General features: G+C 39.8%; 1 protein-coding gene and 1 long non-coding RNA gene across 6 annotated transcripts in view; one reads left to right on the forward strand and one right to left on the reverse strand.

Annotated features, from left to right (window-relative positions):
- Window positions 1–2,453, reverse strand: part of LOC111946375 — a 118,737-nt gene extending 116,284 nt beyond the window's left edge. Inside the window, exon 1 of one of the 2 annotated variants that reach the window (XR_002872055.1) lies at window positions 2,369–2,434. This is a non-coding gene — a long non-coding RNA (uncharacterized LOC111946375). Of the gene's footprint in view, window positions 1–2,368 lie in introns of both variants that reach the window. The other variant, XR_002872056.1, reaches the window with a different exon arrangement.
- Window positions 1,804–26,413, forward strand: part of LOC101160359 (netrin-3) — a 46,871-nt gene continuing 22,261 nt past the window's right edge. Inside the window, exons 1-2 of one of the 4 annotated variants that reach the window (XM_020711911.2) lie at window positions 1,804–1,990; window positions 15,379–16,635. In XM_020711911.2, the coding sequence (XP_020567570.1) occupies window positions 15,585–16,635 (1,051 nt within the window). In that variant the 5' untranslated portion in view covers window positions 1,804–1,990; window positions 15,379–15,584. Of the gene's footprint in view, window positions 1,991–2,470; window positions 2,552–3,476; window positions 3,932–4,876; window positions 5,022–15,378; window positions 16,636–26,413 lie in introns of those variants that run through there. The other 3 variants (XM_011488108.3, XM_004080338.4, XM_023949133.1) reach the window with 3 other exon arrangements.

The following is a 26,413-nucleotide window of genomic DNA, read 5'->3' on the forward strand; positions in this document are numbered from 1 at the left end:
AATCCTCTTACAGAAGAAATTACAGGTCTGTGAGAGAGAAATCTTGCTTGTTTGTAGATGACCAAATACTTATTTTCCACCATAATTTGCAAATAAATTCTTTAAAAATCAGACTGTGATTTTCTGGATTTCTTTTTCTCATTTAATCTCTCATAGTTGAGGTTTACATATGATGAAAATTACAGCCCTCTCTCATCTTTTTTAAGTTGAAGAACTTGCACAATTGGTGGCTGACTCAATACTTTTTTGCCCCACTGTATATGGTGGCTCACTGATTACTCTGCCAAAACCATGAGATGGAAAGTATGTAGACTTGGACTCTGACACACTGCTGGACAGGCATGGTACTACATCCCCTTAAAAGAAGCTGCTCTCCCTTCTTACATAGTGACATAACGGAAATCAGATGTGTTCAATAAAACAGATTTGTGCTATAAAACAGGGTGCAGAATCTTATGGAGACAAATGCAATAGTGGGCTTTGAGCCTCTTGCCCTGCTTTCCATCCAGATAAATCAATATAAACAAATAAATAAATAAACAAGTTTGTGGCTCCTCAGGCAGCCTCTGTACAAAAACTGTCCGCTCAAACCAGAGATGTGTATTTGCCATGGCAGCCATGTTAGCTGAATCCATATTTTCCTAATTTAGACTACACTTTGAGAAGTTCAGATGTTGCTTAATGGATTAGATTTTTCCAAAACTGGGGGAGTTTACTGTTATGGAAGCATAATGCTTACACAAGCAGTGGTTAAACTCCCACACAGAGAACAATGCTACATTTAGGTGAAGTTCCAAAGAGCGTCAGGACACATTTAGAAAGAATGTTTGCAGAATTGTTTGCCATCACATTTGAAAATGTTCCCATATGACCAAACAATTTTTGCCATGAAAATACGGTCTTGCATTCCAGTGAGAAAATGAGCAAAGACAACAAAACTGAGGGTTGTTGAGGCACAAATGAATTGAACAATGACATTTAAAAAGAAGGAACTGTTTCGATCAAAAACTTCAATTCTGGAATTAAAACCCCTAATCAAATGAAAAACACTACTTTAAATTGGTTATTTAGTCAAATATATCAATTTATATAAAAAAGACCAATAATTATAACAGACAAACAGCAATTTTGGATTACGCTAAAAACAAGAACAATTAGTGTAGAACTTTTACAAGACAAAGTCTTCCAACCCCATCTATATATACAGAAATGCTTATGTCTTCCAGCATTGTCCACAAATAACTAACTATAATTGATGTGTAAATAGGTAAGTAAAGTAAATCTTTATTCACAGAGCGATTCATAAAGGGCTTCAGAATGTTAAAAACAATATAAAATATGTGAAACATTTAAAAATATGAAATATTTTATGTAAATTGCTTCTATTCTGTGTAAAATGTTTTATTTATATATATTTCAGAATATCCTTATTTTTTAACTTTATTTATTATAATAAAATATTTTACTTAAAAAACATGAAACAATTAGGTGTAGGACCACAAACTGATAGTTGACCAAAAATAAACAAGTAAAAAAGTATCTGAGCTTTGAGTTTACTATAAGTTCACAAATATTTTTTTAATTTTTAGATATGCTGCAGATTTACGTTAAACATAATTGTCATTTTAGTTAATAATAATTAGTGATCATTGTGGATGAATGGAGTATTTGTAATACCTATAATTCACCACTAGAGGCCGACAGGTCACCACTAAAAATTCAGTTTTCTGACTTCCTCAAGGTCAGTATCTCTGTAATCTCTCCCTCTGTTCCAACCCAGGGGGTGCCAGAAAAAAAGGAATAAAGGAAAAACAAATTTAACTAATAAAAAGCGCGCTGCATGGAACCCAGATTTCACAGAGACCCCCGGGACTTTAGACAAGCCCTCTTTGTGACGGGCTTAATGCAGAACCGGTGGACTGATCCAAAACCCAACAACTCCGAGTCCGAGGAACAAACTCCTCTTCAATCTAATGTCTTCTGACAGCAAGTGAGTTTGTCTGTTGTTGGGTAATTTTTCTCTAAATCTGTGTTCATCACACCGCAGAGAGAGAAGCATTCAAAAACGTATTTTTAAACTTAATTTTGCTTTTGTTTATTTCAGTCTGAATGTATAGAAAAATGAAGTAAAGTTATGCTAAATCTTAAGTCACGCCCTCTTTTTTATTTAAAACTAAGCGTTTTCAGTGGAAAAAAAATGAATTAAGAACATCCCAAAAATATTTTCTAAGCCTCCTAGGACGACATTAAAAAAAAAAAAAAGGTTTCAAAATATAAACTCATTCATTTAAATGTAAAACATTACGCACACGGGACATTATATTTGCTTGATAAAATAGAATTAATACAACAATTATATTTGGTCTACCTTGGTTGTTTCGTCTTTTTGGAGCGTTCCCGGGACATTAATTAGAAAACTTGATGCAGGTGTGCCACTCCATTGTCACGCACATGCGCAAATGTGCTTCTGACGCTTTTGATGCTTAATTGGTGTGTCAGAATGCTTTCTGAGAACAACCAGGAGGTGACTCTTGTAGGAGCCGAAAACATGGTGCGTTATACATCAAGACCGAGCTGACATCACGCAGAAAAACAGAGGAGAATATTAGGAAATTATTGGTTCGGCTTTAAATGGAGCCAGGATGTAGTTGGTATTTGATTGACCACGACGCCTCCGTTATGGGCTCCCCGGTGAGGGCCGGAAGACTGCACCTACAATACGCAGGTCGCCACCTCCATGGAAGAAAAAAAACCCACTAAACAGCAGCTTTAAACTGTGCACATTTACTAAGCTATTTAAATGATTACATTAAACCTGATTTTTTTTTTATTTACTTATTTATTTTTGCGTTTTTAACCCAGAAGTTTGTTCTAATGTAGGGGTATGACGATTAATCGACTTGATCAGTGAATGGATTTATAATTTTTGATCCAGCCAGATAGATCTGTCAGAGCCAAGTAGTCAATCGAATCGCCCTTAACCCTTAAGAAATAATTAATATAATAATGGTATTACATTGATTATATAGCAATACTGGGAAATCCCATTTGGATTGAGACACCATGTTTATTTTACTAGCATAGGAATAAAACATGACTGAATCGCATCGTCAACCACAAATGAGGATATGATTTGAATCGTTAAACTGAATAGTTACACCCCTAGTTTCAATTAAACATGACGTAGCTGAAGACATATTGATTGGAGGTGGGCACCCATCCTGCTCAGGAATGACCTAAGTTAACGACTAAAGTTTTCCACTTTTTTACTTTGTGAATTAATCAACATACCCACTTTTTTTTAACTCTTGGCTCATGGCAACCCCCAGAATATGATGGATCATCAGTATGAGTACTGCGCTTTTGCCTCTTGCTTACGCGGACCGCTGAGCCTTTTCTGTTTCAACAGGTTCAACGACCACCAAATGACTGTAGAGTTCAGCAGAACACAACAGAGAGGCTAATGCGCATTGAGTGGAAGAAGCGCATTTATTAACCCTTTTAATTACCATCATTTCACAGATAATCCAAAATTAGGCAGAGCAGTTTCTCTCCTTTTCTCTCAGTGTCTCTCTCTCACCGTCATCTCGGGCGCGCGCTCTCGCCGTCTTGCGCACATGGTTTGGAGAAATCTGGGATTGATTTTAATGGGGAGTAGCCTACCCGGGGCTCGTTTTACATATGGATGCAGTGGACAGCTTTCAGTTGAACGTCGGGCGCAGATGGATTCGGCGCGTCTGCTCCTTGTAACCATGTGGCGTTTGACTTTCTGATTGGAAAGCGGCGATCCTAAGGAAGACCAGACGCGTTAAGAGGACAGATATATGGCAAAAATGAAACAAGTCTTTGAATAGTGTGGATCTTTCGGATGTCTCTCAGCGGATTTTTTATACACACTTAAATAAATCACCATAAACGACCTGATCCTGGGGTAAGTTATTTTGCGGGTCACTGTGTCTTTTTGATTAATGCGCTCCCAGCGCGGTTGTGTTTATGCTCAGAGCAGATTTTAATTTTACGCACCACTTATCTTGAGAAGAGGAAAGTGACTCGCGGCGCTTGCTGTGACATGCTGTCTTTTGCCTGCTTTTAGCTGTGAAAGAAGGCAATCACTGGCATTTCTTTAATTAAAGGAGTGATTTTTCTTTATTTCTCTTTTTTAAGAAAATTTGATTTGCTGTGGTGAGCAGGATCAGAGCACTATGGGCAGGTGTACAAAACAAACGTGTGCATATATATATATATATATATATATATATATATATATATATATATATATATATATACATACACACACAGTCTTTAAAATGTATCAAATATATATACATATTTACGGAAATATGTTAGGTTTTTGGATTATTGAGCATTCAGCTGTTGCTTTCGTAATGAAGTGTATTTTTTGGCACTGCTGGCAACATTAGTCCTTCTAATAATGATGAGCTCCACCCTCCCTAAGCTCATCCACCCCCTCCTGCTCCCACAGCTAAGAAAGAAAGCAAGAGTCCCATTCTGAATACTTATCTCAAGTGCTTCAATAGACTTAAAGTATGCCCCTAATGCACACAGAATTGGTGTCAGTCACTTGACCTACTTCTCACTTTCACCATAAATGACTGGGATTAGTCTATAAGGAATTATGGAATCCTCACTGCTAGTTACAGACACGAAAAAAAAAAATTAAATCGAGCCTGAGAGGAAGGTGGATGAGATATAAAATATCCATAAAGCAGCCATAGATTTTCTGCTTTGCAAGTTTGTATTGTGATTTAACTGTGTCATGCCTTTCTAGGCATCTAAAGTCACACGATGAGGATTTTGAACTGGAGCAACACTGCTCAGGTTATTCTATTTATTTATTTATTTTGCTCCTGACAGTGTTGGAATGAGCTATTGTGTTCAGTCTTTAGAAAGAGAAAGACAAGTTGACAGAAGTGAGGAAAGCTGCAGTAAAACCAGACAGGGTTTTTTTTTTCTTCCTTGAAAAACAGGATTCCTCAGGACCTTTGGCTCCATCCACCTGAGTGAGTAAAGTCAACACTTCCAATATATTTTTCTTGTGTGGTTGCAGGAGTTTCCCGGTGCAAAGTAATGTTACACCTCTCTTTCTGTCAGTCCACTTTCCTGGTTTTTGCTGGGTGTAACATCATCCACTCCTATGGGTAATTGCTTTGTCATTTTGGATAACTGACAGGAGGATAACAAAGTTTAAAACTGATGTAAGCAAATTTGCAAAGTATTAAATTATAACCACATGATGTCTTTAAATTATATATATAAAAAACACTATTATTTTTCTTATAGGTAATATCACTCCCTTTGTATTTTTAAACTTTTAAAACAACTAACACACCTTTTATTCTATGGATAACCATGTCTGCTTAAACTATATCATACTGCTAAACTAAGTGCACATGTGTGCACATATGTTCACTTTATGGTTTTACATGTAGCAGATTGAGTCAAAGCTGATCAAAGATGTAAGTGCTCTATTAGTAGAACAAAAATTGATCATTCTTAAACAATATTTCTGCCTATCTTTTCCCATTTGTGCAAGATCAGCAAGCAAAATGTTCATCCAATTTATAAATGTATCATCGCTTTCATCTTTTAAAATGCATTTACAAAAAAAAAATTGAGTGAAAGTTAGATGAACTCAAATCATTTCAGAGAAACCAGCATCCAGAGATCATATTCCTGTCATTGACATGAGTTCCTTTAAATCCTAATGCAAATTATGAAAGTTTGGAAAAAAATAATTTGTCTTTTATTTTATTTGAATCCTCACCACATAAAAATTCCCATGAACTCAAGTTGTCTCTTTGTCTGAAGAGGCCCTGGGGCAGACTCTCATGGTTTGTCTTGGAGCTTCCTGCACCCTGCCAGGCCTAGTTTAGTTAGCCACAGGTTTTGCCCAGATGCAGTGTGTGAGGTCCAAGTGTGTCTCTAAATAAGCCCAATTCTGTGTATTGATGAAAATGACATTGGTCTAGTAGTTTGCATGGACCAGTTTCTGTTTTTGCTGTTGTCTTTGTGCAGTGAACTTAATGCATGACCTCAGTTTATGCTGAAAGCATGCTCAGGTCTGCACATCTTTGTCACAATCCAAGAACCAGAACAAAGACAACTCCTGTTGAAGGGGGGCAAGCCCTCTGCTATTAAATAAATGGGTTATCGAGACCCAAGCCAAAAGACAGACTCTGAGATCCTTGGACTCTGACCTTTAACCTTTGGGTAAATTTCTGCTGTTGTGCTGTAAAATTGCTCAATGGGAATAGAAGAAGAACTTGCCCGAGTCTCAACATTCTTTACAGTTTTAACCTTTAAAGAACTTTGTGTGTTTAAGGGCAATGTACATAACCTTGCTGGCAATTAATAAAATAATTAGTGGTTTTCTCCCCATCTGAGTTCAAAGCCACTTGTGCTCTCTGCTGTGGGGTAGAGCTTGTTCTTGTGCAATGGAAAAAACAGGACTGTTTTCATGGTAAGGGGGCTTTTAGAGAAACCACTGCCCTGCCTACCGCAGCCAACCTTCAAAAGGACTTTTAAGGAGACTTACTTCAGCTCCTTTTTCTTGAATCCCTGTGAACCAGATACTTCCTCTTGTGTACAAGAACAACTCACCTGACCCTTGAGCTGCAGTCTGGTTGTGCTGACGTCCATGGGAAATGTTCAGTCAGGGAACCCTTACTCCATCATCGTGTACTGAAAATAGAACAATAGAGGAAGTGTAGCCTCTCACTATCTATTGTCTGTGTTTATTGTGTATGCAAACAAGCTGCTCGATGGTGGGTGGGTGTCTTTCTTTTCGCATCTTGACAGCACATGTAGTGCATTTAAAAAAAAAAAAGCATCAAATCATGACACGAGTTACTATAAATTCTTAGACTGCTTACTTCCAAATGCAACTTCCTGTCAGTTATATTATGACATAAGGCCTCATTTTTCATTTTGTAAAAAAATCATGCTGAAACTTTGGAAAGTTTTTCTTTTTTTGGAGTTTATTAAAAAAAAAAATTCTCCTTACGTCATCAGAGAATAGGACATTTATACATGCAATTTATCAGTTACTTTTTAAGACTTTTAATATATATCTAACTAAATATTTGAACACAATATACAGGTATTAAAAATTAATAAAGGGTACTTTGTTTATTGTTGCTGGATATGCATGTGAACCTTGCTTAACCTGAGTTTAATGAGTCACTAATGCATAAAAAATCTGCTTGGTCTTATCCTTTTTACCTTCCTAGCTTCAAGTTTTCTCACCAAAGACACCGAACCCTGCACTGATAGAAAAACATACCAAAACCTTCCGTATCAGCATTTTTCTTCTTTTTACCTTTGCATAGTAAAAATGAACATCAGCAGCTTAACACGGCTTCCTGTTGAAGTCTGTGAGAACTTGCCTGACCTTATATTCCACCTTTCTTCGTCTGACTTCTTCTCTCCCTCTGTTCAGTTCTGTATCAGGTTCTGTTGATTCAAACACTTAACCATCAGAGTTTGGGCCAGCTGTGTGGGCTTGGCCACAGAAGCTGCTGCTGCATTCCTCTGCTGGGTGTTTGGTGCTTTTTTCTCTCATGTCTTTTGAATACAAGTTAGAGAATATAGTAGATCCTGATTTTTTTTTTTTTAAATTTTTTTATCCAAGGCCTTACAGGCTGATTTCCAACTCAAATGTATTAAAGCAACAATTGAACTCATTTGTAATCATAAAAAAAAAGAAATAATAGTGAAGGGGAATGGCGGTTGCAATTTATCCTATTAAATCTTCATGGCGCTCACAGACCCACACACTGGCTTAACCTCTTGGAAGGCTTTAAAAAAATTTGTCAGTGATCTCCCAGCTAATGACACCCTCAGCTGTGAGAGTTGACCCCCTCCTGCCCTCCAGACTCCCCTGCTCCTCCTCCCCTCCTCCTCTGTGTTAATGAATGCCATCGAGGGTCTTGGAGTATCATTCTCTCCCACTTCCACACAAACGGCATAATTCTGATTGCTCCTGCAGAGACAGCTTCGTTCAGAGGGACCAGTCATATTTGACCTTGGCCACCCGAGACCTGTCCGTCACGCTAACTCACCCGGTCAGGCTTATTTTCTTATTAAATGCGAGTGTTCGTGTGTGTTTTTGAGAAGATTCAGTACTGCTCGTGAAGTTTAGAGCTGATATAGAATCCAGTATATAACTTGTGTACTAAAAGGGGAAACAAACAGCACAGCAGGTGTCTTTGCCTTTCTCCATTATCATTTGAAGCTTTCCCTGTTGAAATTTTTTGTTTTCAAAGAGATTCCCCTCCTGACAGCCTGCTTAGAACTCCACTCATCCCTGGGCAGCCAATAATAAACCCCTCAGGGAATGGAGTGCAGCAGACTGGAGGACTGCAGGGGCAGGATGGTCCCCAGCTTGCTGTCATCTGAGACCAGTAAACCAGAAGATCTCCCCAGTCCCCAGAGTCTGCCTAGCTCTCCTCCAGCATAAAGAGTTCCCACTTGGAGTACAAAGTGGCTCAGCTGTCCCTTTTGCTATCCTCACCTTACCTGGCTCCCTCCTCTTTACTTTAGCCAAATAAAGCCTCTCAGCAACTTCTGTTTTCCTAATCTGTGAACTCTGACAGACTTGAAAGAGAGACAGCTCAACATGGGATGATCTCCTGGTGACAGGGAGAAGCTGAAAAAACGTTCCCTGGAATGTGTCTGCTAAAACCAGCAGACCACCCTGTTATCTTCCCGCCTCTCACCCTGCCTTCCTGTTTCTCCCCATGTCCATCATCCCCCTTAATTTTTCATCTCTTCCTTTCCCCTGCTCCCATCATTTGTTTTTCTTTGCGGATTCTTAACACTGGCCTAAGTGGACTGGAAAAGCACAGGTTCTGTTTTTCCACCCCCACATATTTCATTTTCATCACTTACAAAAAAAATAATCTAGTAGTGTCCTAGCTAAACCTCCTCCTGCATGGTGATTTGCAGGATAAGCAGATGGCACTGGCAGTGTTTGGAGACATCATTAGCAGTGTGTGATGAAGCATAAGTGTGGTGGGAGGGCAGGGGTCAATGCTTTTCTAAAAACAAACCCAGCCAGCAGGTGTTCTACAAGTATTGATGCCATGTCAATAAATCAGCCAAATCAGAGAATCTTTATCTGAAGGAATTACCCAAATAATTTTAATAGGCAGAACACATATTTGATGGAGAGAAGAGTGCTTCCTAAAATGTCAGAAAAATGCTTTATTGTCCTCTGGGACGACAAATGCAGGCCAGCATTCCTGTTTGATGTTCATTGTCTTCCTCTGAAAGACAAGCATCTGTTGCTAATTGAATCACATTATTGAAAAGATAATTTATGCCCTCATTAATGGGAACGTGTCGCTGCTTAAGCTAACCAGGAACACTGATGTTGTTATTCCGCAACAGATTTGTAGCACTTGTAGGACCCTGTAGCTGCATTTTCACAGATTTCATTCCCTTAAGAAGTACAATTTCTGTGTTTTTAGATTAGATGGTAATCTTCCATGTTGCATCGCTTTCACGGGGGGGATCCTGTGTGCTATTAAACAGACGTGTCCCTGTTCTTTCTCTGTTGAACCAACACGCTCATCTGCTTGTTGCGCCTGAAAGCACCAGACCCTGAAGAGTATTCCAACAAGCCAAGAGGCACATGGGCCACACCATATTTAGTCATCCTAACAACCAACGCAGTCCTCCACCTCAATGTCTCCAGTGTGTTTCTCCCTCCATCACCCCTCATTAATTGCTTGTCTTCTTCATTCCATCTATGTCACTTTCCCTTTTTCCCTTTCCCTCTGCTATTTGTCTCTGTCCCTACACCCTAAAGACATTTCTGCTTTGGTTTCTTTTTGGTTTTTTTTTACTTGTCCTGTAAAACAATGGAGCAGACAGATGAGAGCTGAAGGTCTTTTGTGTTGGATAGTCAAGGTGTATATTTGTATAAATTCCATTCCTTTGTCTTTGTTTTTATTCATTTATTATATTTTATGTTTTTCATATATACAACGTATGTGTGTGTGTGTGTGTGTGTGTGTACATATATATACACAGTACAGACCAAACGTTTGGACACACCTTCTCATTCAAAGAGTTTTCTTTATTTTCATGATTATGAAAATAAAGAAAACTAATTACTAATAATTACATGTGTTAATTCATAGTTTCGATGCCTTCAGTGTGAATTAACACATGTACATGACAAAAAATATGAAACAATTGACAATATGTCATATTCTAGGTTCTCCATAGTAGCCACCTTTTGATTTGATTACTGCTTTGCACACTCTTGGCATTTTCTTGATGAGCTTCAAGAGGTAGTCACCTGAAATGGTCTGCCAACAGTCTTGAAGGAGTTCCCGGAGATGCTTAGCTATTGTTGGCCCTTTTGCCTTCACTCTGCGGTCCAGCTCACCCCAAACCATCTTGATTGGGTTCAGGTCCGGTGACTGTGTAGGTCAGGTCATCTGGGACAACATCCCATAACTCTCCTTCTTGGTCAAATAGCCCTTACACAGCCTTGAGGTGTATTTGGGGTCATTGTCCTGTTGAAAAATAAATGATGGTCCAACTAAACGCAAACCGGATGGAATAGCATGCCGCTGCAAGATGCTGTGGTAGCCATGCTGGTTCAGTATGCCTTCAATTTGGAATAAATCCCCAACAGTGTCACCAGCAGAGCACCCCCACACCATCACACCTCCTCCTCCATGCTTCACGGTGGGAACCAGGCATGTAGAGTCCATCCGTTCACCTTTTATGCGTCACACAAAGTCACGGTGGTTGGAACCAAAAATCTCAAATTTGGAGTCATCAGATTTCCACTGGTCTCATGTCCATTTATTGTGTTCTTTAGGCCAAACAAGTCTCTTTTGCTTGTTGCCTTTCTTTAGCAGTGGTTTCCTAGCAGATATTCTACCATGAAGGCCTGATTCACACAGTCTTCTTTGAACAGTTGTTGTAGAGATGTGTCTGCTGCTAGAACTCTGTGTGCCATTGACCTGCTCTCTACTCTGAGCTGCTGTTAACCTGCCATTTCTGAGGCTGGTGACTCTGATGAACTTATCCTCCGCAGCAGAGGTGACTCTTGGTCTTCCTTTCCTGGGGCGGGCAGCATGTGTGTGAATGTGTGTGTGAATGTGTGTGTGCATGGGTGAATGGGACTGTGACTGTAAAGCGCTTTGGGCCTTCGTAAGAAGGTAGAAAGCGCTATATAAGTATACGCCATTTACCATTTAGCATGTGAGCCAGTTTCTTTGTAGTGAAAAACATTTCAGGTGACTACCTCTTGAAGCTCATCAAGAGAATGCCAAGAGTGTGCAAAGCAGCAATCAAATCAAAAGGTGGCTACTTTGAAGAACATAGAATATGACTTATTTTCAGTTGTTTCACACTTTTTTTTGTCATGTATATAATTCCACATGTGTTAATTCATAGTTTTGATGCCTTCAGTGTGACTCTGCAGTTTCCATAGTCATGAAGATAAAGAAAACTCTTTGAATGAGAAGATGTGTCCAAACTTTTGGATATATATTTATATATATAAAATATTTTTTTACAGAGGGAAGAGAGAGGGGAAAAGTGTGAAGAAAAGAAAGGGGGGGGGGAGTTAAAGGAAAAAAGAGAAGGTAAGAGGATATGAGTGCTAAACTGTTAATTTGAGTAGGTTAGTATTTTAAGCTTTACAACGTTTATACTAGATATCCTGGAAACCCAAATCTTACATCCAAGAGTGAAATTCTGACACTAAGATAAGCGGAAGATATCTGTTGCGTCCATCAATACACTGTGGGTTGGGAGCGAGGGATGATGCAGACGGGGAGCAGTGCGACGGTCTGCACATGCAGTGGGGGTGGAGATGCAAGCACGGTGCCAAAGTGTACCATGTGTTCATAAGGTGGACCAGATCCTCCACAGCCTGACTGGCCAGACCAGGAGAGAGGGCGTGGGAGACCCCGGACTCTGGAGCACCCCTGGTGCAAGGACCCACGCAGCCCCGAGCGAGGGAGACCACCCACCCACCCGGCCAGGTGCAGAGGAGCACCATGGAGCACGGGTAACCCAGGCGTCAGGCCCCAAAGCTACAGGGCATGCGCGCTCAGCGGTACCGGACGATAGCCATTGGGGCCAGGACCCAGAGGACCCAGGAGATGCAGACCACCCAGCCGTAGTCACCTCAGGCCAGAGAAGGCCTAGGCGCTCGATGCGGGCAGCGCAAAGATCACGACGCAACCACAGCTCCACCCCTACCCCTCCACATACTACACTATCCTTCTACAACCCTCCCTCACCTTCCTCAACCCCTCTTCCTGTATTCGTGCCCATTGCCCTCCCCATCCTGCAGAGGGGAGGGAGAAACTTCTGAAGCACTTGTGAAAAAAGGCAAATTAGAAATATCTAGGTTATCACAGAATTGTGTAATTTGTTCTTCCGTTTGTCTAGGCAAATCAATGCTGTTGAGAAATTTACTAATGCCATGCTCAGAATGATCTATTTGGATGAGTAAAGGGATTGACGCTCCAAGATTTCTCTGGGGAACTGATCATCCACCCTGAAGTCGGTCCCCCGGAGCTCCCTTCCACAACGCCTCACCACTACTTTCTTCTTATGGAACACGAACTTAGCCACGATGGGTCTTGCCCTCTTACTCCCTGGTCTTGTGCTCCCATGCGGTGCACACGGTGAAAGTTGATGGACTTAACTTTCTCCTCTGGATGCTTAAGCTGGATCTGGATGAAGCTTTTAATTTTTCCCCTGCACTTTCTTCTGCCGTTTCTTGTACTCCCATGACCAGCAGGTTTTCACACATTGACCTCGACTGAAGATCCAGAATGGTGTTTTTGATCTTCTTGTTTTTATCAGAGAGTTGGCTAATTCCATCAACAAGGGATTTTACAGAATCTCTTAGCGCTTACTTCTCTGCTGTCAAAGTTTCCACTTGTTGCTGGGAGAAATCCAGAGAATCCTTAACATCTTGGAATTCCCAATGAAGGATCTCCAGGAGGGAAAGACTGCTGTTGAAGCTGGATAACTTAGTATTGATCCTAAGAAGCAAATCCCACGTGGTGGACTCAAACTGTGTCTTCAGTGGAGAAGCTTCCAGGGATTCCTCTGGATGGGTCCACTTGCTGGAGGAAGCAGACATACCTGGCTGGATGGTTTTTCCCATAAATAAGTGCTCGTTGTCGATGTAGCACGTCAGGCAAGCCAGACCCTCCTCACTCCTCTCCAGGACGGTCTGGATTTTCCCTCTGTAAACCCGAGGTAAAATGTAACACTGAATCGTTGCGATTATTTAAAAAAAGGGTGGAGAAAAGAGATGTTGCTTGGTTTGTTTTAGTTTTCAGGAGTAGATCATCGTATTTTCCATCAAGGTCTCAGACAGATCCTTGGTGACCACTGCTTCTTGTGGTCCCAGAAGTCGGGAAAAAAAATTGTCGTGGTCTCTACAGTTTTCTTTTTTTTACTGTGGGACCTTCTTGTCCTCCTCCTTCACATCATCTCTTCATTTAGTCGATTTTTTTTCTTTTTTTACCTGTGCTACATCCTCCTCATCCAAGCCTACACACCTACCATCTCCTTCCAGTGTTCATCTGAATCCTTTGTTTCTGGGGAGCAGGGTTCAGAAGTTAATGAGTTCCTAATTCTATGAGCCCTCTCCCCATGACCTTCACAGTGGGCGCTGAGCCTGCCAGCTTTACCATACACAACCTTTTGATAGAGAGCTTTGCCTAATCAACTGCCATCTGTGTGCCCACTTTGACCTCTTTGTCCTAAGACTCATAAATGTTTGGCAACCTTTATCAAAAGCAGCAGTAAATAATATACTGTAAATATATTTTCTTCTTTTCTTTATGTTTGGTGAACATCTTTTTTGGCAAGTAAAACATTTTTTTAAATGTGTTATATGAGTTATTAATAAACTGCTAATTCTTTGACTGGATCCATACCGAGATTTTGTCGACTGAACTTAGTTTGAAATAAAGTGAGCAAAGATGAACTGCAAAACAATTGCTCAAAATCCTGAGGCTATAAGTTGTTTTTAAGATGTAAGTCTAAGGATTTCTTTAGAGTTTTATGTTTTTTTCTTAAACTTTAGGCTCCGCCTGCCATCTCTTGGATGTCAGACATTAACGTCTCATCACTTAATCCAAAAATCTCCATACTGTTCAGTCAGTTGAGCAAAATTTGCCAAATGCCTGTGGAAGTGGAAATTTTACATTTATTAGCCCATATCCTTCTTTTAAAGTTGTTGGCTGTTGTGCCTAAAAGTTCTTGGCCTGGTCTCCTCGTGGCTGAAGTGAGGCAGTTTAATGTTCCATTAAAAATGCAAAGAAATGCTGCAGTTTAGGAGAAAGTGCTTGTTAGAAGTTGATTTTTTTTAAGTTGAATGCACATCGTGTTGAGGACTTGACTTTGAAGTGAAACAGAGTTTGACTCTAATGCAATACCTGAGTATGAAAAGGGTCCAGCAAACCTTGAATGATGTGCAATGCTTTTAGTGCTTTCTTTGCTCTGAGTCTCTTTGTATCAGTCTTATTCGGTGGGACACGTAACCTCCAGTATAGGTAGCATCTGAGTCTGCAATTTAGATAGCAGCACTTTTAAGTTTAGCCACAAGGCAAAATCGGGGAAAAAGTCAAATAAGTGAAATATCACGATATTTTATTTTCCAATGCTGGTATCGATTTCAAATGCGACCACAACAACTTTTTGGGAGTTTTTATTGTTTTAGTGTTTTACTTTTGTGTTCCAGTTAAACTCTGGACCACTCGTTAGCAGCACACCACATTGAGTCTCTTTCAGCAGTTTGCCAGCTCCATCTTGTGGTAGATGTCCCCTCATTAATCTCATGGTTGTGTGGACACTAAACATGGCCGAGAATGAGAATGTTATAAGAGGGGCTCAGTGGTTTTTACATATGAAATGTTTATTAGTATTCAGTTTTTCAAAATTATTCTCTTTTAAAAATGGTTGTAAATTGTCTGTTACAGTCTTGGGACATGTTGAGAACTATCGTATTGTAACACATTTCGTGATACACATTGTATCACCGGGCTCTTGCAGATACACAGCCCTAGTTATGACCTAAAAAATAACTTGAAATCAAAGCACAACAATTAAAAACCACCAAATATTTTCCTTCCAAGTGCTCAACCTTTCTCTTGGGCATTTAGTTTTACTTGGGCTTTTAGGTTAATGCAGACTGGAAAAAAACCTTTTATGAATTACTTTATAAGGAAAGAACTCCTTTTTTGATTTTAAGGACATATTTCCAACATATGTAGCGGATTGTGATCACTTTCCATTGTGTCTCCTATTATGGTAAAATATTTCTATGACATAGAGTTTTCTGTTTCTTTTTCTGTCTTTCAGGAAAGACTGTGGCCAGCCTGGAGTGAAGGGTCACTGAGCTCAGACACTCTCCTTCCATTTATTCAGAATTATACAATATACTGGCAGAAATCTTACACACATTTCCCCAGAGTTACACATTCAGGCTGTGCACAGAGAATCCCCCAGCTACAGCATTTATACTTGCAAAAGTGAGGAAACAGTTAGACACAGGCCCTTTGAGCAGAATGAGGGTACCTTGGAGGTGCCTGCTGGGCCTGTTTCTCCTAGTAAAGTCAGTCTCCCCCCACAGCCCCACCAGTCCATTTGCAGGACAGCAGACTCCTCTAGACCCCTGCTATGACGAAACGGGCACAGCTCGTCGCTGCATCCCTGAGTTCATCAATGCTGCCTTTGGCAAGGAGGTGATGGTGTCCAGTGTCTGTGGCAGGCCGCCATCCAGATCCTGCAGCGTAGTGGAGCGCGGTGATGAACGGCCTTCTGTGCGCACATGCCAAATCTGTGATGCAGCTGACCCCCGCCGTGCCCACCCTGCGTCCTACCTCACTGACCTCAATTCAGCCCACAACCTCACCTGCTGGCAGTCTGAGAATCTGAACACCTCTCCTCACAACGTGACTCTCACTCTCTCGCTGGGTAAAAAGTTTGAGATCACATATGTCAGCTTGCAGTTTTGCTCTCCAAGACCCGAATCCTTGGCCATATACAAGAGCATGGATTATGGAAAAACCTGGATGCCCTACCAGTTTTACTCCTCTCAGTGCAGGCGTATGTACAATAAACCAAACAAAGCAACTATTACTAAACAGAACGAGCAGGAGGCGCTTTGCACAGATGGCCACACTGACCTGTACCCACTCTCTGGAGGACTTATTGCTTTCAGTACTCTGGATGGACGACCTTCAAGTAAAGACTTTGACAACAGCCCAGTCCTCCAGGACTGGGTCACTGTCACTGACATCCGTGTGGTCTTTGGTCGGCCCCAGCTTTCCCGGGAGTTTGTGTTGGGAGCTGGAAGCAACAACGGTGGAAGGGACGATGACCCCGTGGCAGTAACGTCCACCCTGTCAACATATTTCTATGCAGTAGGAGACTTCCAGGTGGGCGGGAGGTGTAAATGCAACGGTCATGCTTCCCGCTGTTTGAAAGACAAAGAAGGCAAACTGGTTTGTGACTGTAAACACAACACAGAGGGGCCTGAATGTGACCGCTGCAAGCCATTTCACTATGACCGGCCATGGCAGAGGGCCAACGCTCGAGAGGCTAACGAGTGTCTGCGTAAGTGTTCTTCCTTTTCTTACATTTTGATACACTTTCAAGCATTTGCTATTCTAAGTGCTTTCAATCGGACAAACAGAAACTGAATAGAATTCCTCAAAATATTTGCTTAAGACAGTGATTTAGTTGGAAGTCTGCGTTCAAGCCATATTCTCTCTTGCATGAAATAGGAGACTAACTGTGTCATACAAAGTGAAATACACTAAAGCTACTGAAAATATCACATTTCTTAGCTCTGTGTTTTAGTTGCACCAGTTTACGGAAATCCATGTGGAGCTTCTGTTTTGTTCATTTAAAGTTTAACTGCTTTAAAAAGTACATGTTTTTTTGTGTTTTTGACATGATCCTGTGACATTTGTCTAATAATAGAGGACATATAAAGAAAATTATGCTTAAAATTGTGGTTCTAAGTATTTCTTTATGCAAATAGTTCTGAATCAAGAGGAGACAAGATTATGCTGTAAACAGATTAATGACAGCGCAACAGTCCCACCCACAACTCAGGTAAATTCTGATGAACTCCTGCATAAACTACGTGCTTCAAAACAGCACAAGTTTTTAAAAATATTTTTTGGGTTAAAACAGCATAATCATAATTAAACAAATGGAAACACTTTTAAAATAGATCAAAAGATGACCAGCTTGGGACTCTAGAAATGATGCAAATAAGTAGAAAGTGCCACAGGGAAAAAGACTAGAGGCAAAATTTATTAGTTTATTTATTTTTTGTTTAACCTTTATTTACCCAGGAAATGTCCTATTGATATTAAGAATTTATTTTTCAAGGGAGTCCTGGCTGGGGGGAAACAATAAATCCCATTTACAATGAAAATGTGAACATTTAAAATGTAAAATAAAAAAATGAGAGCTTATGTAAAACAGGTACAGTTAAAAGTGACTTTCTCCTCCAATCTCAGCCTAGATTTAAAAATATTCAGAGGAGTGAGTTCTTTTAATTTCCAGCTTTGTTGTAGAGTGTTCCATGTGAAGGGGTCAGAAAAGACAAAAGCCTTTTTCCCCAGGTCTGTATGGGCAAATGGAACAGCGAGCAACAGATGGTCATTGGAATGCAGTTCATATGATTCAACAGTCCTCATCTTGATCAACCTGCATAAAGTAGGAAGGTAAAAGTCCAATAAGAGATTTGTAAATAAAAATGCACCAGTGTGTGAACCTCCTGGTGGATAGAGAAGACCATCCCACTTGAGAGTACAGTTTAAAATGATGAGTCGAGGGCTTAGTTCTCAAAGCAGCATGATACACAGAATCATGGGTCAAGGCAATAAATAATTGTGTCATCGGCATAAAAATACATGTTTGCATCGGACACATTTTGACCTATGTCATTAATATACATGACAAATAGGAGGGGTCCCAATACAGAACCCTGTGGCACGCCCTTGTGTACATTTAAGAATGCAGAGTACATGTAACATAAAAACAAATATCTGTTTGTTTTTCAAGTCTTTTAGAATTTAAGACAGTTTTTGTTTATGTCCATAGACAGCATTGGGCTAGAATCCAAACTAAAGGGGTTCCTGATTATATCATCAGAATGGACTTTACAATTCAGTCTGCATCCAATCCAAGAGAAATTAAATCACCAGTGTGTGACTACACACATCTACCATCGGTCCATCATTGAATGAAACTGCTATATTATAATATTCAAAGTGCTGGAGCCTAACCCGGCTGGATAAGAGTTTACCAGTGATGCCACAGATTATTATGTTGCTGCCTAAGCGCTCCCTCTGTGTGTTGACATAATCTTTGATTGGCGCATTGCATTTACTTCTAACCATAACTGCTTTCTACAGATTTACAGATTGTAGATTATGAAAACATCTCGACCCGTTAGCACACTCCTGCAGCTAAGTAATCCAAGATAATTACTTGGCAATGTTTGCTTTACCTCAAACTATGTTCACTAAATGTCATCCAGATTTGTTCTGAAAGCTTGCCAAGAAAACTACAGCTGTTTTTGGGTCGATTTAGTAAAATTGATCATTTTTGTTTTGAAATAAAGCGAAATCTCAACAGATGAAAGGCTTTCCGTGTAAGTCAATAAATTAATGTTTTGGGCATTCGAAGAATTTGAGAAAGCCAAAGTTTGTATTTGCAGAAATTGGTCTGATTAAAATCAAAGCCTTTTTTCTTTTCATGAAATTGAATTTGTGCAGAAAAAAGCCTATTAGAAAATGTCCTTGTTATAAAATAAATGGCAATGAAATTAAATAAAAGAAAAGGACACAAAGTGTAAACACTAAAAAATAGTGTAATTTTCCAACATGGACTCAACAGTGGCAGGTTTGTTTAAAGGGTCCATAGCGACAGAAACAAAAGGAAACAAAACTCACTTTACCTTTGGAACAGCCAACCCATCCATCCTTTTCTTTATTACTTGGAAATCTCCCATGCCAAACTCCCTTTGGCTTCTCACGCGTCTTCTTGATTTATGTAACTTACAGTCACATGCAAGAACACACACACACACCTTTAACAATATCCTGTCAATCCCCCTGTGTTTTTGCTTATACTTCTGCACACACCCTTTTTTAAACGCCTTGTAACCATTTCTGGTGTTACACCCCTTTCCCGTAGACCTCTTCTCTGAGGGATTGATATGTCACCGGCCAACTCCAATGACCTAATACCAAGTTTGATACAGTGTGCTGAATTTCCTTTACTTCTTACAAGCCATCCATAGATGCCAAAAAGGTTATTCCCCATTGTCCTGGAATTTCATGTTTCAAAGCTTTTTTAGAACCATTTCCTTTATAACTGCTTCCATTACATTCTTAAAATGGCAGGGGAGTCTTGAAACACTTTAAAAAGAAATAATATACCCTTAAAAAAAGTCACCAGTGCTTTTGCTCTTCATTTGCTTGTTTTTCTTTCTGACTAAGTGTGCAAATGGGGCTGAAGAGGGAGCCCTGAGGCATGCCACTGTTGAAGGGAGGCGTGGGGCTTAGAATGGAAAAGAGGGTCATGTTATAAACAGGCAAAGATTCCCTTGGTACCACAAGTCTTCACAAGGTCCTGAGAGGGCTTAGGTTCAATGGAAAGCACTAAAGATCCTGATCCTTTGTAGTGTGGTGACAAATGTCAGCTGTTTTGAATTTGGTTGATTATTCAGAAAATAAGTGGATGACCAGTATTTTACACCCTATTTGCAGATCAGTTAATCTTTTGTGCATATTTCTCACCCAAAATTTATTAAATCTTTTTTATGAGCACAAAAAATTATTCTGTTCAGCTGAATAATTTGATAGTTTTGGGATTTTTCCCAATAATTTTCACTTCACCCTCAAACCAAGACTTCTGTTTGGCTCTTCTCTCTCCAGATACAAGTTATTCATCCCTTCTTACCTTGCTAAAGCAAGTCTTGTAACAAAGCATTTATGGAGATAGGCGTGCGCAAAAAGCTTGTGATTTATCTACACCACACTCAAAACAGAGAATTGGGAGGATGAGAGCTTTTCAACTGTTGTGTAATTTTCCTTTATGGTGGCACTCACTGTGTAAAAACATGAAGCTCTGTCAGGTATGTGGAAAGAAAATAAAAATACACTACCGTGTCTAGCAATTGAAGAACCTGAGAAGTCATGAAGCTCTGTGCCAAAGTCCTAGCATAAGTTAAAGAGGCCTCTTGTAGACAATCTGAAGGAGATGATAATTTATAGTTATGTGGTCATTTCAGACCCACTTGGTTGTATCATCAAGCTGCTCTGCTCAGCAGCCCTTCCTTTCCCTAATTTGTACTCAAACTGCAGGAAGTCCAAAGCTCTGCTGTGGGACTCCAGAAGCTCAAGGCCAGACAACATCCAACCCTAATGGAATAACCTAGCCAGGCCTGTTTCCAGTATTGCACCTGGCACACTGGTGTGCATTCATAGCATTAAATACAAAGGTCACGTAAAAACTGAATTGCCGTTTCATCTGGCGGGCCAGGAATGCAGGTGGACTGTGGCTGGTGGAGCTGGGTGTTCCTATTTTGCTGCAGTGTTTGGGTGTGGTGCGGAATATTTTTTGTAGTACCTGCTTGATTGATATGGGGGTCTGCTTTACAAAAAGATTCAAGACGTGAATTTTTATTAACCAAACATGTATCAACCGCAGAAGCTTGTTTTACATCAGATCATGTCATCGCATGCAGAAAGCCCGACAAAAGGAGGTAATTCATCTTAAAAAGTTGTATGTAAGTACTGGATGATGTCTGTTAGAATGATGAAACAATGAAATAGGAGTTTTTTAGAGGATCTGATGAGCAAAGTGGACGGGTTTTGCCGTTAAAAGCACATTCAAGCTTTTAAGGGGAGTTATAGGGCTCAACCTCTGTTTCTTAGAAGCTGAAATTAGAGGGACCTTGACAGATGGGTTTCCTCAGAAAAGCATTGTGTTCCAGCAGTTCTCTGTGTGTGTGTGTGTGTGTGTGTGTGTGTGTGTTTGTGCGTGTATGCGTGCGTGCGTGTCAGGGGGAGCATATGCCCAGGACCATGGCACAGATGAACCTTTCAGATCTGCATGACAGAACTAAAAAGCCTAAATACCACAGAAGTACAAACTCTTCTTTTCATTCTTGCTCTTTTCAATTCCCTCGCTGACAAGGGACAGATGGTTATTCAGTGCTGATTAGAATTTCAAAATAGCGCCCCCTCCCCTCCAGTCCACCATTACCACTCCCTAACTGAAGGGCAAGCAGGGGTCAGGCCCATGTTCCAGTCATAGGGCAAATTCATCAAGGCGTTTTTTTTTTAGGCTTTGCAATTGAAGAATAACCTCACAGTCAAACATGCCACACTTAAAATGAAGGCAGTTTGTGAGGTTGGAGAGTTTATGCAACACAAAGAGCACAAGATATAATAGTTTCTCAATCGATGTGCTTGAAGGTGGGGGGTTGTGTGTTGCTGTTCTTGCAACATGGTGATGTTTGGTCCTGAAAAAACTAATCTCTTGAGAGTTTCTCAGGAGGATACAGCTATACAGTTCACAACATAAAACTGTTTTCATCTGTCCCTGGGGGACATCAGAACACAAATTGATGGTAAGCAAGGATGGACTTTTAAATGTTAGACCTACTTAAATGTTATGGCTTGCATGTATGTTATGTGTTCTCTCCTTAACTGAAAACGTCTAAAAAGGCCTCCACCTCAGATGGATGTCTCAGGAGGATAAGGGAGAACCAACACTCAATTACTTACAGAGCGACTCTGAAATTAGCAGGAGTTGTTAATGTGTGCGTGCTTGTGCTGAAGGGGGTGGCTGGGCCAACGAAAGTGATTTGTGAAAAAGAAACCTCTAGTGCTTTCACATAATTACACAGCCGCAGAATGTTGTTTGAAAATCACTCCTTGGGGGAAGTTAGCACAGGACTAAAGAGCCACAGGATCACCAAGAGAGATACGGTGTTCAACATTTTTAAAGGTTTGTATTTTTAGGGCTAAATCATGGGGTTTTCCATTTCTTATTTGTCTATTTTCCCCCTCATAAGTGCTTAACATTTAGTAATTGGCCAACCCTCAAGGGTCTGGTGCTCTTCTCATTCCGCAATTGAGAACAAATATTGTGCAACAAAGATTTAGAAAAGCAAAGTATCAAATTACAACACTATATCTGTGAGGTTTAAATGCTGGATTGTTTAATAGTTTACTCTTTGCCTGCCACACACACATTTTTTTAATTCTTTCTGCGTGGAAAGGCTTCCCCATTCATATTTGTGAGCCCCATGGGATTTGATGGTGTTTTAATTCCACTGTCAAAGCAAACTGGTGAAGCTGCAGTGTGCCCACCCTGCTCTCCCAGACCCACATTTACCGTCTCTGACAGATGGTAGCAATCACTTCCCAAGGTGCACATCACCGCCGGCGCTCTCTTTCTCTCTGTTCATGTGTAACTGACTCTTGTCAAAAATTAACTCCTTGTCGGGACATTTCCAGTCTGCTAATTTTTGTTACGTGCGCTCTTGGTTTTGCTGATATCAGCCTTTTTCTTGTTGTGTTCAAATCACTGTTTTTGGCTGCATCTGCATAAAAACATGTACTTTGTGGTTGTTTGCTTATATTGGGGGTGGCAGCCGTGAGATTGCTGCTTGTTCTCTAAAATTATGGGTTTTTACCCAAAATGAGAAATAGCATTTTCAATATCCTTCACCCAAATAATCACACCAATCACATCTAAAAATATTTTCGACCTTTGCATTATGATGTGCTAATTATTTTACAAAACTTACTGAACAGCTTTAATTAAATTGATAGACAAATGATTAGAAGAAAGGTGCTTGAACTTAGCTGAACAGTGCAACTAGTTACTATAAAAATGATCTCATAGCATGCTCTGCATATGGCTATGAAAGCAGAAAATGAAGTTACAAACATGCATTTACACTCACTGGCCACTTTATTGGGTACACCTAGCTGGCACCGGGTCGGATCGCCTTTGGCCTTCAGAACTGCATACATTCTTTGTGGCATAGATTCAACAAAGTACTGGAAACATTCCTCATAGAGTTTGGTCAATATATACATGATGGCATTGCATAGTTGCTCCAGATGTGCTGTACACCCATGATGCCAATCTCTCGTTCCACCACATCCCAAAGGGGCTCTATTGGGTTGAAATCTGCTGACTGTGGAGGTCATTTCAGTCCAATATACTTATTGTCATGTTCAAGAAACCAGTATGAAAGGATTCCAGCTTCATGATATAGCGCCTTATCCTGGTGGAAGTAACTATCAGAAGATGGTACACTGTGGTCATACAGGGATGGACATGGTCAGCAACAATATTCAGGTAGGCCATGATGTTGTAACCAATTAGTACTAAGGGGCCCAGAGTGTGCAAATAAAATATGGTTTTTATTCATATAAAACTATTTTGGTGAGCCTATGTGAATTGTAGCCTCAGTTTCTTATTCTTAGCTGACAGGAATGGCACCCAGTGTGGTCTTCTGCTCCTGTAGCCCATCTGCCTCAAGGTTGGTTGTGTTGTGCATTCAGAGATGGACATCTGCAGACCTCAGTTGTAACCAGTGATTCTTTGAGTTACTGTTGCCGTTCTAGCAGCTGGAACTAGTCGGAGGTTTGTAGAATATGGGGCAGAATAAGATGGCCATCCAATGGAGTTTGCTTCTTCTTTCTATTGACTTTTCTCTTAGCAAATGGGTTAAGCCATGCTAGATGAGATGTTTCTGTATAGTCTGTAGAAGTAAGTCTTTGTGGACGAACAATAGTCTGTGATCAAATGATGATGTCCAGTTTTTAGTGCCCTAAGTTGACTGTAGTTTCCTGATAGCAACTAGAGTGGTTCCAGCAAACCTGTGTTGTGGCACTGAAGAGGGAAAATTGCCTTTTATAATTCAAGTCATGTTGTTTCATGGTTGAGACACAGACTGTGTCCATTGGCAGAAAGATAAAGAGTTGCATTTCCTTTATGTAACATTAAAACATTAAGGAATTTTTTCTCTTTCAATCAATCACATCGACAACTTTCTTGCAATGTCAGTTTTTTGTTTTTTTACTGTTAATTATTTTTCATCATGGGCCAGGAACTGCTTTTAAGTCTGTCTACAGGTCTAATAAGAAGTTACTTTTTGTAAGAAGACGTTAAAAAAGTTTTTATTTTTTAACCAAATATAAAGCAACATGATTGTGGGGCACTGCAATGTGGAGATAGTTTGGAGACTATAAACTGTGAGCTGTGGAAGCACTTACGCTTCCTCTTCCCCTGCATTTGTTAATCATTTTTGCTGTTAATGCTAGCTGAGGTAACAAATTTACACAGTTTGTTCCATCTGTCACTTTATATTTGTAGACCATCTAAGGCATTTACGGCATTTTCCCAGAATATGTTTTTTGTTGTTGTTTTACCAAAAGTAAAAGAGACCAGCGTTGGTTTACCACTGTTTGAATCTCCATGCAAATTTGATTGCACAACATTCTCTGTCTTTTCCAATCACTGTTGGATTGCAACACTGTAGAGGAGGGAAGGGGCAAACAAGAAGGACAGAGAGATGATGCAAAGAAAGAACTGCAGATAATACTGTTCAAATGTGGGGAAGTGAAATGCACCAGTGAGAGGGAACAAAATTAGGAAAGCACCAGAAAGTGACACCAGAAACCCCCTCAAACTGGCAAACCTCCAGCATACCCTTTTCTAAGATCTCTGTCCGCCTGGTGGCATTCAAAAAGAAAAAAAGAGAATAGAATGAAGAAACTAGCAAAAAAAATACACTGCAAAAAGAGGAAGGCTAAAAATAGGCGAAGAGCTCTAAGGAAATCATGAAAGTAGTCAAATTATCTGTCCATGCAGAAAGTACATTTTACCTAACAACAAACCTTATAATAGCATATCAAAATCTAGAAACAAGGAGTTGCTGCAAGCATTCAAAAAAGCTAATTGTCAGACAAAATGACTTCGAGTTGAAATATACAGCCCAGCATTAAGTATAGTTTTTCTATTTCTAAGCAAATGGTTTTTATTTTTTGTGGACCTAATTGTAGTTTATTTAGATTACGGTTACCTAAAATTAGTGTAAGAAGGACAAATTACGGTACTCATTTTAGAACAAAATGAGAATACCATCTAAATAAATGCTCATAAAATCTAAAACTAGCATTTATTATTAAACATAAATCTACTTTTTTTTCCGAAAATGACAACAAAACAACTTTGTGTAGCTGTCCGTGTCCAACCTGTAAATAGTGTGTACAGGCTATTTGTTGATGTGAACTAAGTCATGCAATTTACTGACACTCTTATGTTTTGATTTTGTAATATGGACTGCCCCCCCCATCTCCCCCCATTCTGACCCCTTATCTCCCATCTCTAACATCCCACTCTATTTATTTCTCTCTTCTTTCCTTCTGTCCGGTCCAACATGGAATGCATACAAATATAATTATCATAAATAAAGCTTAGCCTTAAATACAAAAGGGGGTTATGCAATTATACACTCTGTTTGTCTGAAGATCCATAAACCCCTATTGTAACAGTAAAATCTGTCCAACACAAGAGGTCTTCAGCTGTAGGACAGGACAAGTTAAAAAAGAAATAAATAAATGGAATGACGACAAATGCCAGTCCAACTTGTCAACACTTTGTAAACTTTAAAACTACATCCTCAAAATTGAATTAATGCCTTCAGAAAATGATTGGGATTTCAGCTCCTTAAAATTGTAATTAAAATGGTATACAAGGTTTTTTTGTATTTTGTTTATTGCCCATCAACTAAAAATAGCAAGCCTCATAGAAAAACATATAAAACAGCAAAGTGGCTTGTTGAAACGTTCCAGCAGAACACTGTTTGATAAAATGCATTTAGATCTTAAATCAAGCAATTTGAGTTTTTTGAGTCTTAAATCAAGTTTTTCTATTATCAAGAGTATGGACCAAAACTTATTTGACTCATTTTATTAATAATTACCTTATTTTTAGATCCAAGCTGTAAATGAGACCAAGAAATTCTCGACTGTGCTACTTTTGGGGAAATGTTTGGAAAGGTGTAGAGCAAAGATCAGTTAAAGCAACATAAAACCTGGTCAAAGATATTGAATGTCTGAAAACAAGAGTTTAAATCTTTGCACGTATCAAATAAATTGCAGTCTGGGGTAAGACATGTTTGAGATGTTCTTTTTTTATGGAAGTAAGACGAGAGAGTGTGATGCGGAGAAAAACTAAGGGAAATCTGAGTTCAAAAAGGTTACCGACAGCTTTCTCTAAAGTCCACATCATGAGGCTAACCACAGAAACCAGCAGAGGGAGAGCAGTGCTGAGGCATGGT

This window comes from Oryzias latipes, chromosome 19, assembly GCF_002234675.1.
Source record: "Oryzias latipes chromosome 19, ASM223467v1".
In the NCBI taxonomy this organism is placed as follows: Eukaryota; Metazoa; Chordata; class Actinopteri; order Beloniformes; family Adrianichthyidae; genus Oryzias; species Oryzias latipes.